A 14,841-nucleotide genomic window follows, 5' to 3' on the forward strand; every position below is an offset into this window, starting at 1 on the left:
ATGCTACTACACAATTCATCAGTCATTCATTTTACGCGACTCGGCAGATATTGCCATTGCAAAAGAAAGAGCTTTGACTTAATTTTTAGGGATTTAGCAAATAGCTAATTTCTAGCGTATTATTCCCATTTAACAAGATATACCATCTTTAATTTATCTCTCAATTTAGGTTAAGATAATTGATAAAGCCAAAGCAATGAAAGCGCAAAAAAAATCCCATAGCGAATATTTGGCAAGAATTGGAATCAAGAATTCGCAAACACACCATTTCTTCAAAACAACAATTAAAATTGGTGCTTCAAGAAGAATGGGGTAAAATCACTCCAGAAATCGCAAGCAAATTAGTCGAATCCATCCCAAGAAGATTAAATCATGTTTTAAAAGTAAAAGGAAATTCAACAAAATATTAAAACCTTTTAAAAAGTAAAATTTTTGGATAAATATTTGATGGAAAAGTAAGTGTCCCATCACTTATGTGAGCCATTTTTTGCTCCGTTCTAAAGAATTGTATTTTTATTAAGTTAATATTTTAATATTTTGAGAAAATATATGTTATATAATAATTGTAACTAAATTTAAGTATAAAACACACCCACAAAAAATTTTTACATTTTTTTTTTTAAATTTATTTTACTACAGTTTCCTTTTGTAAAGCACAAGTGTCCCATCACTTTTGTGAGACACTGTAGATAAGTTTTAGAAAACTCTTCTTAGCATAATAATTTTAATTTATTTAAAATTTAAGATTATACGTCAATATTTCAAATGCATAATAATGTTGTTGTAAGTTTTCTTTTTTAACTAACTACTGATTTCTGTAAAAAATTATATGATTACTTTATTTAAAAAAATAATTCTAGTACACTTTAGCATACCTTGTAGAGACATTAGGATTTTTTTTGGAAGCAGGAGACTTGAAAAATGAGCAATGTTCTCCCCGGGAATCGAACCACGGCCTCTCGAATACGAGCGTGCAGACTACACCACGAAGGCACGCTAAGAAGGCGGGAGAAATACCTTATAACTTTAGTACTGAATAATCGTTAATGAAAAATATGTCTAACCCTAACATGTGTTTTTACTAATACATTTTATTTTCTTTGCTAGCTCTTGCATTTGTTAGTGTTATTCAAGTAATTAGCCTGCTTGTTAGGCATTCTTTACTTCGTTCTAACAAGTAAAGAATATCTGACTATTTCCCCCCTTGGCTTCGGAGAGTAAAATTGTAACCTTTTTGAAAGGGAAGTCTTCTTCGGAAAGTGTGAAGGCCCCCTGTAGTGTTCTAAGGGGAAATGAAAACGTTTGCTTTAAGCGGTCGTTAAATTCTTCGGCAGGCAACGGGGGGGGGGGGAGAAATTTTGATCCGCGCAGTTGGAATATACCCTCGAGGACTATTTGCCGGTGGAGAGGGATGCTTTCGTGGAGAACGTTTTAAGAGGAACTGGCTTGCATTCATGTTCCACATGAGAAAAACCCAACCAGCCCATTCACTGGGATTCGAACCTAGGTCAAACTACCAGTATTCAACGACTTTACTACTCAGCCACTAGCTGGCAAGTATATATCTCAAGTTAAAACTTTAAACTGCTGAATAGATCGAGCATTAAAATAATATTCAAACTTTTAAGTAAGTGATAACTTAGCTTCATTCCTTAAAAAATACCTCTAATGGCATGTATTTTATAATGCATCTACTTCAAGTGGTTTATAATATATGCAATTAACTAGTTTTTTAAATATTTACGGGATTATTGAAATTAATAACCAATGTTCGTAACTATACTCGGTTCCGCAGTACAAAATAATCATTTGCACATCGCTTAACTATTAGGTTTTCCTTTATCGCTTACTCGACCTTGCAAATGGCTTTTTTTCAGAATGAAATGCTGCCATTCAAGCAGAGATAAAAATCATTGATTTAACCTTAAATAAATTAAAACAATACATTAAACAAACTCAGCAGTTTAAAAAATAATAATAAATGCTATATTTAATAATTTTTATTTGTATTGTATTTTTATTAATGCATAATCGATATAATTTCAAATATATTGAACTTATTATTTATGAGAACTTAAGGCACTACTGTTATTGGTATGACGTCATATATTACGTACCTCGATTTAAAGTCATTTCATCATTTATTAACATAAACTTTTACATCTGGCAATGGAGGGCATTGCTAGTTATCGCGAGCTATGTGATTTACAGACACTCAGCTAAGCAGTTAAATTTTACTGCAACTAGGGAAAAAGCCATTTTCCTTTTGCAATCTGACGGGAATTTATGGAATTACCACGTGCAGTTTCTAACAAATACAAACTTAAGCGATTGGAAGAGTTGGACTATAATAAAAGCGTAGGATATCTTTTGGTGAGTACAGGAACTGTTTCGAATTTGAGGAGCAGACATTCAGAAAACATCACAGGTATAAAGAACTTACCTTAATTTTCTCCAAACTGTGGAATTTCGCACGGAATGCAAACTCGCAACCCTCTCACTCTCGTTCCCTGGCTGATCCTCCATGCGTGCTGCAGACGACAACGAGGGAAAAATTACCAATGTAATAAAAGAACTGGAATTTCTCAAGGCCGATACAAACTTTCCTTCTCTTATCAAGCTTGCCTTTTTTTTTTCTCTCATTAATCGTTTTTCTTTTTTTTCTTTTCTTTTCTTTTTTTTTTTTTTTCTTCGTTTGACAGCGGATTTGCAACGCGGAAGCCGATAAGGAAATTCGATGCGGTACATCACCGGTTAGCATGCACAAATAATAAATCAATAGTTGTTTGGAATTTCGAACGCTTTATTTATAACTACGCGTTTCATTCAAAACAGACAAATTTCATGCGCACTGGCGTCGTACGATATGTACAAAAGTCAAATGATTCCCTACCACAGTAATAATATGCAGCGTTTTATGTAGTTCATTTGCTATAAAATGATGCAAATATTCGAGAGAATTATCAGTTGAGTATATTAGAGTGCATTTTAAATTAAGCTAATATTTATCATCGGTGATGTACATTAAATTGATCAAAAAGTCATATTTGTTTTTTACATCCTTGTACGAAGTAAAAAGGAAGTATTGTAATCGCGAAAACTTTCAGGCAGCATATTTCAACGAAAATATCCATTTTGACGGCTATCGAATGCAATTTAACGATGTTTTTGCGTGATATCTGTACGTAAGGACAGAATAAAATACTCGTTTCCTCCAAAAAAAATATAAAACTGCTTTAAAATAAATTCTGAAGAGAATTTTTCGTGGCGTCTGTACGAACGTATGTACGTACGTACGTACGTATCTCGCATAACTCAAAAACGAGTAACCTCAGAACGTTGAAATTTTGTGAATAAGACTACTATAATATGTAGACGTGCACCTCGTATTTTGTTTGTAATCGGCCGCACAAACGTATATAAATATATTTATAAATATATCCACTCTGTTACCCGGCTGAGTGATCTCAGTTTCTTTACTCTTATATGTTTGTAAATTGTACATTTTTTGCTTTAAAAACGATTGAGTTATGTTGTTCTTATCTTCCGGCTAAGGTTTTTATGCCTTTAGTAAATCTGTATGCAATATTTTTAGAATTATCAACAATTTTAAAGTTGTTTAGGTGCCGCTAAGCCTAATAATTTCTTTGATGTTGGTCATTGCTTGTTTACATGTGAAACAGGAGAATAGTGGATTTTTTGCCAATTTAGGTTAGATTAGGTTATTCAATTACGGCAAAGCCTCGAGGGCTATCTGCCTAAGGGGAGGAATGCCTTCGTGGAGGACTTTCTAAAGGAAACTGGCTCGTATACACGTTACACGTGGGGAAAACCACGAAAACACCCATGCAGCCAGCCCGTTCGCGGGATTCGAACCTCGGTGACCGAACAACCAGTGTTCAGCGACTTTACCACTCGGCCGTTGGTGGGCTGTTGCCAATTTAGAAAAACTTAGCTTCGCAGCAACAAACATAACGCCTTCGTTTATTATTGCGAATTAAATCATGCTTAATCCTTTCTGGGATTTTTTCGAGGAGATAAGAGTTTAAGATTTACTTCGTAATTTTTAATACAGATATTTTGAGTTTTTATGTATTTTTGCCTTGTCGCAAAGTGAGAACTGAATTAATTAAATGAGAAATACTCAATCGTCTGTGAAAAACTGTTTCTTTTTTGTTTTGTTTGCTGAATTTCTTTTATACATCGTTCTAGCTTTATTATAGTATTTGAATAGAACATGTGGCAACGATTAGATAATTCTTTAAATCATATAAATTTTGTGCATTCTGAGTTATAATATAATATATTGGTAAAGGCCGTTAATGGTCAATTACCTCTTACTAAGTCATAAGACATAGACACAGACATAGTTATGAACGAAATATAATACTGTTTAGTGAACCTAGCGCCAGAGTGTCGCTATGGTAAACAAACAGAGTGACTTTTAAAGAATGCATTTATTCTATTGCGATTTATGCGCTGTCGGGGAAGTCGATTTAAATCAATCCAATAAGTTTAAATGAAATGCAAGAAAAAATGCGTATAATTTAATATTCCGTACAAGGAAGTCATGTGGTGTACACTTCAGATTTTTTTAATTAGTGTATTGGGAACTTGCGACTACTGGTAACGTTATTTAAAAGAAGGCCTAATTTGTCGTTGAGCATAAGAGATAAAAATAATAATTCTAATGATATTGCCTTTTCCTAAATAACAGCTTAATCATTTTATTTATTCAAGTAAGTTCAAATTTTTTCAGCTTTACTTAATGAAGAATTTAAAATTGCTTCTTAGACAGAGCCTGTTTAAAAGTGAATCAGCATCTGCCGAAGAAAACAGGAATCAAACATGAGAATTGATTTGGAAGGTTTCTTTGATTATGCCAAAGCACTCGAGGGCTATCTGCTTAAGAGAAGGGGTGTCTTCGTGGAGGGCTTTCTAAGGTAAAATGGCTCGTATACGCATTAAACACTGGAAAAACCTCGAAAGTGGCCATGCTGCCAGCCTCTTCGCCAGAATTTGAACCATAGACCGAACTATAGTTTTCAGCGTCTTTATCGCTCTGCCGCTGGTGGGCATTCAAATATGAGAAATGTTAGTTCTTAGAATTTTGAAAACTTTAAGAAAAAAATGGACTTGAATTAATGTGATTAATAAGAAACAAAAGGAGGGAATTAAAAGCAAGAAGAAAACAAAAGAAAGAAAAGTAAAACGAAGAAGATGGTGAATACACTGGTGTGCAAAAATTAAGGACGAAGTCGAAAAATTAGCATATTAGCTGAACGAAGAGGCAGAGCGGACAGAAAGACCAATCAGGAGATTAAGTAAGGTGATGTACGGTAGCACATGTGCAGATATGCAGGTAGACGTAATGGGGGAGTGTCTGAGTAGTATAAAGCATGTTGTCGGTGTAAGATCAGTATTTCTGGCAAAGAGATTGCACGCAGTATAGCAGTTAAAAACACACCGAGTTGCTGCCTCGGCGAGAAATGGCGAATAATCAATCTGTTAGACGACATCTGGATGCTTTTACCCGAGGTCGAATCATTGGGAAGTTGGAGGAAGGCCGCAGTGTGACAAGTGTGGCTGCAGAGTTCGGAATTGCTCACAGCATCGTTTCACGACTTTGGAGACAATTTCAAACTACAGGAACAGCTATCCGGGGGTTTAGTAGTGGTCGTCCACGAGGAACCACACCCGCAGATGACCGGTATATTGCCTTACAGGCCAGAAGAAACAGGCGGCAGACAGCGGGAGAAATCGCTAGACGTACGACACAGGTGACTGGACGACCGATATCGCGTTTTACCGTGGCCAGAAGACTGCGCGGTGGTGGTCTGTTTGCACGACGCCCTGTACGGTGTGTACCTCTAAAGCCTGCCCATCGGAGAAGGCGTTCTCTGTGGTGCCGGGAACACCGGAATTCGAGAGACAATGAAAGGAGACGAGTACTCTTTACAGATGAGAGCAGATTCAGTCCGAGTAGCGATTCTCATCGCATACTCATCAGGGGAGAGCGGGGAAGCCGCAATCATCCCTCAAACATCATTGAAAGGGACAGGTATGGAGGTGGCGGTGTTCTCGTTTGGGGAGGCATCATGCTTGGTAGTCGTACAGACCTTCACATCTTCGACGCAGGGATTCGACCCGTTATTGTAACGAGATTCTTCTTCCATATGTGCGTCTTTTTAGAGGCGCTATGGGTCCGCAGTTCCTTTTCATGGACGACAATGCACCATGTCATCGCACAGTAGCTGCAACAGCTCTTAGAGAGTGAGGATATTGAACGTATGGATTGGCCGGCACGATCTCCGGATCTCAATCCATTCTTGCTGGACACCCATCACAGGGATGTTTCGGCCTTCAGTCGCATTGCGCTCCATGCTACTTTTTCAATAAAGCTTCTTTTTATCCCTCTGATTTCTCTTTTAGTAAGTGTTGCTTACATTACTCATGTCCTTACGTATTGGGGATCTTACCGTATTAAATGTGTTGATTTGGAAAGCTTTTGTACAAAGTTACATTGAAAAAACCGTCTCGTCCTTAATTTTTGCACACCAGTGTAGTTTGTGACTATGAAAAGCTTCAAGGACCGAAGTTTACGAGTTCATAAATAGATGTAACTTTACGGATAGCCCAATCTAAAATCATGGCTGGCTTTGCTAAAGAGGGTTATGATTTGGTTTGCTTAACTAAGATTAGTTAACAAAGATTTGCTAATTGCTCCTTTAAAACACATCTGTATACTTTCATGAGAAATTTCAACCCTATTTTAGTATAGCGAAATATGGCAAACCACACTGACAAAGTATGCTGTAAATTCCCGAAGAATCAAATCAGAGATCACAAAATATTCAAAAATGGCATGCCTTTAGAATTTTCAATAGAACGTCTCGCGTAATGGAGTTAAAAATGTTTTTTTTTCGAACAGTGTTGCCACTGCTCGCTTTAAAATCATTTTGTGAGTAACAAATTCGTTAACGTTTTAAAAAATACGAAATCAATAATAAAACAAACTCGAAATTCAAAAGTCGTGTTTCCAGTTGCCTACATTCGGATGGAAGACTACGTTTCTCAAAATTTGATGGCTCTAAATACCGTCGTTTTTTTCACAGTGCGAGAAACATACATACATTCATGCAGATTCTTCATTATTTTAATGCAGGGCATGGTGGCAACAATTTAAATAGTGATTCTATAAGTGAACGGACGTAAAATCCCAATTCGACACTAATAGTCCTTTTTGGGTTAATAAAATAGAAAAACACATTGCCATATGCAAAGAACAATTGCTATATATTATTCAGTTATAATCAAAGCCTAAATTTTTATTTACCATGTATACGCGGCATCCATCTTGAGTTGTCAGCAAAGGGTTAAAGTAACTTACCCTTGCTCGCGCGATATCCGTTATAATCCTCGAATGGCTAAGGCACAGGTATAGAAACGGTAGCAAAATTCACAATGCTTTGAGCTCTTTACTGACATATATGTTACGCAGTTGTATACTTTGACAAGCACTTCTTCGAAAAACTGATTTTAAATTGTCATACTTTTGAACAAGCTAAAGTTGCAGGGTAGTAGAAAAAACAGAAAAATTTTAAACTGAAACTGGTTGCATTTTCCGTTCCGACAGACGACGGTCTAATTTTAGCAGCAAGAATAAATTTTGTTATCACAGAAGTGTATTTTATTCAACTACCTAATCACCTGGTTACGTCAATGCATTAGAATATGCACTCGAATGACTCGTCAAGTTTGTGATGCCATGAATTGCCGATAACTGAGTGACAATTAAGGGCATTCTGATAGCGAATGCGATTCGAAAGATTTCAAATAGCGCAGGAAAATAAGAACTTTGCATTGGTTCAAAATCCATTTTAATTCCGATCAAACTTCGATAGTCCGGAAACGGAACAGACTGGAGTGGGAGGGAATTAAGTTAGCCATAATTTCATAAATTAGTTGCCAGCATTTAATAATCTTTATTATCCCAAAAAGGACGTTAGCCCCGAATGGGATATTAGTCTCGAAATGGCATTTTATGTTGAATCACTAAAAACGGCGTATCATTTTTCAGCTTGTTGCCACCAAATATTATCGCCCTGTATTATAATTAAAGAAATTAAATAATGAAGAATCTGCATGAATGTATGTATGTTTCTCGCACTTTAAAAAAACAACGATGCTTAGAGCTATCAAATTTTGAAAAACGTAATACTCTACAAGAATGTGATCACCTGGAAGCCCGAATTTGAATTTCGATTTTGTTTTACAGTACAAAGTCTTTAATCCGGACTCGTCGCGATTCCGGATTAGGGGGTTTTCCGGATTATAGATCATCAATTTAAATCTGGTAAGATGGCATGCAGAAATTATAAAATTAAAAATATGAAACCGTAATTTATGAAATAAAGAGCAATTATGATCTAAAGGGTATCAAATTTTTTTAAAAAAAGCTTAATATTTATTTGTTTACTTTATTAAACATTTCTTTCAGTGTAAGTTGTTTAAGTTGCTTCGTTTTTTGTACTGATACTTCCTCTTTAATTCTATAAACAGACATAATTTCTTGTTCAGTTCCACTGTTCAAGTCCTGTAATTGCTGTGTCGAAAATACCGACTAACTTGTCAATCGAAATTTTTTTCGTTTTCAATAACCTCTCTGTCACTGTCTTCACTATCGGAAGCGGTACATGGAAACATGCTTTCGCTTTGTAGATTCTTACATATACATGTATGCAGATTCTTCATTATTTAATTCCTTCAAGTATAATACAAGGCGATAATGTTTGGTGGCAACAATTTGAAAAGTGAAACGGACATTCAGAGTGATTCGACGCAAAATCGCAAAACGAAAACCATAGTCCCTCAGGGACAAAGCCTTATTGGACTAAAAAAAAAATACCTGATCACGGGTTATTCAGAAATAAAGAGTATAATTCCAAATTAATTAGCCCTAATTAGTTTTGATAAATGGTTTTCTGTTATGTACGAATCTGTAATGTTTTTAGACCGAGCTAACAGACGCCCTTTAACTTAGGATCCCATTCACCAGCGTACATTTTAGGAATGACGTTAGGTGTACTGAAGTATTAATCACATGTAAAGTAATTCAGACAAGGATGAAAGAGCACGAGACCGAATAATGAATGAAAACGAAAATACTCACCAGAGGCTGGCGAACGTTGTTGTGACCTGCAGAAACGCGCGGTTTACCGACATGCGTCGCGTTCTCTTCGCGATCATCCCATCTCTAGGCGAATTGCACAATAAACCGCTCGTGGCGCGCATTTTTCGAAATCTGTGTCATCGAATGGCTTCGAACGACGCAGAACGAAAAGGGGGTGGTGATATTTGGGTCACTGCTCTCAGACATCCCTCATTCTTTGATCGATCGAACGCGGTGTTTATTTGTACACAGTACGTCTGCAAAGTTTTGGTAATGAAATTTTTCAATCAACCTCAGTGGACCTCAAAAAATAAATATAAAAAAATGATGCATGCACCACATGACCTTCCTTGCACGCCCTATTAAATTTTACACATTTTTGCTGCACTTCATTTAAACTTATTTTCTTGAATTATTCTTAATTAATTAACCGATCCCTCAAGGAAAGTTGAAAATGACAATAAAAATTGCAGATTTTGAAATTAAACACCCCTGTCAATTTTTGTCGTACGGGAGTTAAAATTCTTATAATTTTATTTTTTCATAACGATTATAAAACTTTTCTAAGTATAAGTATAGAAAGTGGGTAACCGCATTTAAGAGTTAGATTTTGTTATTTGTCCAGAATGGTTTTTTTTTTAACTCGACATTGCAAAAATATGAACATTTTCGTCATTTAAAACATTTCTGTAATTGAAAGCGTATGACTACGACCAACGATTGGGAAAATAAATGCCGGGTAAGGGTTTTAAACCGCGTGAAGGAAGTGGACATATATATTACACTGCTGGCCACCCAAATTGTAACACCAAGAAAGACAAGAGATATCACAACAAACTTTATTTAGTAGATAACATGTTAACCAAGTACCAAATGATTAAATTTATAGACTTTTGTGAAGTGTGGTTCCTTCCAGAATCAGTAGCCAAAGTAGCCCTCCCCCCCCCCCCGCTTGTTGGAGATCACCGCTGCCGCACGCCTCGCCATTGATTCAAAGAGACTTTGGATGTGTTCTTGGGGTACAGCAGACCAAGCAGCTTCCACACGTTGCCAAAGTTGATCTGGTGTGGCAGCTTGGGATGTAATCTGGGTCAATCGTTCAGCAACCATGGACCACATGTTTTCTATCGGTAAAAGATCCGGAGAGCGAGCGGTCAGGAAAGAAATTCAATCTGGCGATTGACGAAGAAACCTTGGACAATGAGTGCCACGTGTGGTCGCGCATTATCCTGTTGAAATATGGCTGTGGACAAGCTCTGAGGGTAAGGAAGGATAACTGGCTCCAACACCTCGGAGATGTAGCGCTGGCTATTTAAAGTACCGGCAATGCGTATTAGAGGAGTGCGAGAGTGATATCCAATACCGCCCCATACCATAATACCCGGTGCAGGACCAGTGTGGCGGTGCATAACGCAGCTGTTCAGCATCCTCTCTCCACGGTGTCTCCAGACTCGAATCCGACCATCATGGTGTTGCAGACAGAAGCGTGACTCGTCAGTAAAGACAATTTCATTCCATTCTGCCGTCCACATCCTTCTTTCATCGCACCACTGGCGGCAGAGACGTCTGTGGTCCTGCGTCAAGGGTTAGACGAAGCAATGGACGTCTTGCGAACAGACCACTCTGCTGTAAGTGGCGTCGAATGGTACGTGCAGACACTCGATGATGCGTTACAGACTGAATATGCTGTGCTATGGTTCGTGATGTGACTGAGCGATCCGTCACTACCATGCGCACAAATGTTCCTGTCATCATGTGAAGTGGTGCACTGAGGTGGATGCGATCGAACACGTTGGTCCGTCGTACCCTCCTGCATCCAACGATAGTTGTTTGCTTTCGTCCAACACGACTACCGATTTCTCTGAAAGATAATCCATACTCTCGGTAGGCCACTATTTTTCCTCTATCGAACTCGGATATTTGATCAAACGATGATCGCTGTTTACTACCAGGCATAATTGATCTCTTTTATATATGTATATATATATATATATATATATATATAAAACCACAAGAAAAACACAAATTGCCGAACGTGAAATCTTCGAAAGCTTCAAGCCTTAAATAGCGCTTTGAAGTGGCGCCACAGGCGCGCGTGATGTGCTTCTGCGCTGAAATTCTAATCATTTGCATATCTCACCTCCGCTAATGCATGTCGTAAATTTCATGTTATTTGCATGCTTTTTTCAGGGTGTTGCATTTACGGTGGCCAGCAGTGTATATATACATATATATTTAAAAGATTAAATTAGCAGCTTAAATTCCGTTCTGTATTCTAAAAATAGTAACTTCTATATTGCAAATAGAGGTTCATTGCAAAGTTAGATCAAATATAGGCAATTATGAAGACTACACTATCTGGTTGAAATAAATACAAACACACGTTGGATACTCCGCAAAAATATCAATGTGAAATATTACTTAATAAGTGGTAAATAAGATGAAGAAAGAAATATGTGATATAAGCATCTGAGCCCAAATGCAATCTTTACATAAAACTATGCGCATGAGAAAAATATTTACACCAATTTTAGATAGAATAGAAGTCAGCACTTTTTATTGCAGTCTATATGAAAAAGATGTTCTAAAATAATAATCAATGCAGAATTTTATTCAAAGTGAACTTTACTAATTTGCATTCGTATACATTTAGTGCGTTAAATTTCGCATTTAATAAATGCTCACTCTTAAATGTACTGTCTACACAAGAAATACTCATCAAACAAAGTGAATTTATCTTATTCACAACGAGTATATTCAATTTATTCGCATGTAACCTTTAATGTTAACAATGGATATAATCAGATTATATGTATTCTGAATCTTACACTTTAAAAAATCAAAAGAACGCAAGCACTGAAATAAGAAAATTTCATTGTAACACTTTCAGTCATTCTCAGCTCAATTGAAAAAATATGCATTTGAATTCTCTTAATCCGCATAACATGCCGTGAACATCAATCCAAATATTAATGCGCGATAAAAATCGCGAAAGTGAAATGTCAGCGATTAATTAAACTCAGAAAAAGAAAGCGCAATAAGATTTGTACTATTATGCCCTATATTTATAACTGCGAAACAAATGCAAATTAAAGTGTAAACAACATACGCTCACATGCACGAAGATTTAGCGTCACAAAAGCAATAGCAGCTCATTGGTTCATTTTCCAAAGCCCTCCCTCAGTGGCTATGCTGATGTGCACTTGTGAAATATGCATCCCGGAGAAGGCATGTATGTAAAATTTCGGTCCTTTCATAGAAGGCAATGGTGGTCCACCTATTAGATGTCTCCATTATAAAGAGACCACCATATCTGGGCTTAGGAGTGGCCAATGCCGGCATGGGCAAGGGCACGCCATTGGGTAAAAAAAGTTATTTAACTTTCCTACAAATTCCCTATTTAAATATTAAAAACGTTTAACTATTTATATTGTTTTCCAACTATTTTGAGCTTACTTTGTTCTTCTCTTACTCTGACATATATTTAATATATTTGATTTGACACATTTAATTAATAATAGATGATAATGATGAGCATCTACAGAATTTATGGTGAATCTTAAAGGTAACTTGGCAATTTTTTAGCGAAAATTTGGCGACCAAACCTGCTACAGCAACCTGTTTTAGACAAATGCCTAAAACGCCATTTTGTTTTCACGAAGTAAAGGCATGTTTTTTTTTTTTTTTTATTTTTTTTTTTTATTTTTTTCCAACAATCTGCTTCTGCTACGCTTATACTAGAACTTTTATGGAACAAAAATGCTTAATCATGACGAAGATTAGGTGCGAAATTGGGAGAAAGTGCAGAATCGCAAACTGCTTCCCGCGTTTTTAAGAATTGCACATACGCGGTATCCATGTACACGTCGACCTATTTTCACCTAAAAAAACATCCCAGAATTGCTCAAAAATGGCATTGCACACACTCTTGACTTTATCTATGTACACATCGACCTATTTTCACTTAAAAAGTCAAAGAAAATTGACAAAAATCTAATTCCTCTTACTCTTATAAAAAGCGCCAAACAAATAAGTGGGCGATTCTGCACTTTAGCAGCGAAATTGTTTCTAAGTGCTTATTAGCTAAAATCACGATCGGAATTTTCCGAAAAATGTCACATTACATGTCTTATAATCTCTCATTTCTCTGAGACAAAATAATCTGTGATTCAAACTGTGTACTTCTCAGATTATTGCTAAAGTCCTAGCTAATAACCTTTATCGCCTTACCAAAATGTAGCCAAACTACCTGTTACCATATTCTAAAGATTAGCCGAATTTATATATTGTTTTCTTGTATTGATGCAAATTTATATTTAAATGATAATTTTCATAAAGTCTTGCATCATAACTCTAGTTGAGAAAAGATGTTTCTAACACCTTGGTACAGATTAATCTTTCACATGCAGCTTATTTTTCAATCTAATTCCAGGCTTAATTATTTGTAAAATTAGCTATTCGAAACTCTTTGTAAAGAAAAGTGATCGTTAAATCACGCTAAAAAATATTTCTAACTGTTGTAATTTATAATGCAAAGAGTTCAGGCGATTTATAATATACCTCTTTTATAATTTTTACAAAATATTTCAGTAGTATTGGAATTTACAAAAAGATACTTCTAATGCTATACATTTAGATTACAGTGATTTAGATTGCCATTTCCTTTTTCAATGATACTTTTATATTGTATCCCTAATATTCCACAATGGCATACAAGTAAGTTTGACTTATTTACCAAACATGCAAATCTATAATTCAGAACATTTTTGTGTTTATGAGTTGTACATATTTGTAAAAGTTTCAGCGGGAAATTAAAAAAAAAAAAAAAAAAAAAAAAAACTGAAATAGTATTAACTAGGATATTATAAAGATAGGTTAGGTTATTTGTGTTCGACCTGGCATACGAGAGTCGAAGGGCTTTCTAAAGGAAACTGACTTGTATTTACATTACACATAGCTAAAGCCACGAAAAAAGCCCAAATAGCTAGCTCGTGCGCCTGGACAGAGAAACAGATAGAGAAATGTATGCATTAGAACATATTAAAAAGTTTTCAAAGATTCGGATTATTTAAATTACGGCAAAACATTCGAACGCTATCTTCCTAAGGGAAGAATGCCTTCGTGAAGGGCTTTTTAAGATAAAATGGCTTGCATTTATATTACCCCATATGGGAAAACATAAAATCTTTCCAGCAGCCAGTCCATTCACCGGGTTTGTGATCCACGTCGAACTACCAAGGTTATGTCGCTCGACCACTAGTGGCAGAAGTTTTTCAGAAATATTTATTGAGAGAAAGCAGTACTTGCGTATTACCCGGTCTACCATCGAAACATGAAAGTTGACAGAGATACCGCCTGCGGAAGTCTGAAGGAACTGACACATCTTTAATTAATAAACAGTCAATATTACAGCCAATTCGTTTTTGGGTTTCGTGAATAGGCTTTCGTCCATTTCTGCTATTTTGTTAAGTCCTCCAGGTTTTTGGAAGCATTGTTTTGAACGGTTTTAGTACATTTCTGCCACAGGTAATTATTACAATCTTATTATTATTATTATTATTATTATTATTATTATTATTATTATTATTATTATTGGGGGGTCGGCCACATTCCGCTGGCCATGCCGCGTCCATTAGTACACATTGTTTTTTTTTTTTTTTTTTTTTTTT

The 14,841-nt window shown here is 36.1% G+C and overlaps 1 protein-coding gene across 6 annotated transcripts in view; it reads right to left on the reverse strand.

Moving 5' to 3' along the window:
- Positions 1-14,841, reverse strand: part of LOC118182387 (NAD kinase-like) — a 216,648-nt gene that overhangs the window by 172,322 nt on the left and 29,485 nt on the right. For 2 of the 6 annotated variants that reach the window (XM_085816490.1, XM_035351732.2), the window contains exon 1: positions 2,444-2,662. The exons of 2 other annotated variants lie outside the window; for them this stretch is intronic. Coding sequence is in view for 2 of the 4 variants with exons in the window: in XM_035351732.2 (XP_035207623.1) it covers positions 2,444-2,643 (200 nt within the window). In the remaining 2 variants the exon portion in view is untranslated. Of the gene's footprint in view, positions 1-2,443; positions 2,663-7,336; positions 7,387-9,172; positions 9,197-14,841 lie in introns of those variants that run through there. 2 more of the 6 variants (XM_035351758.2, XM_035351763.2) reach the window with 2 other exon arrangements.

Source organism: Stegodyphus dumicola, chromosome 5, assembly GCF_044657685.1.
Source record: "Stegodyphus dumicola isolate Sdum_Otavi_A_Nest chromosome 5, ASM4465768v1".
Classification (NCBI taxonomy): Eukaryota; Metazoa; Arthropoda; class Arachnida; order Araneae; family Eresidae; genus Stegodyphus; species Stegodyphus dumicola.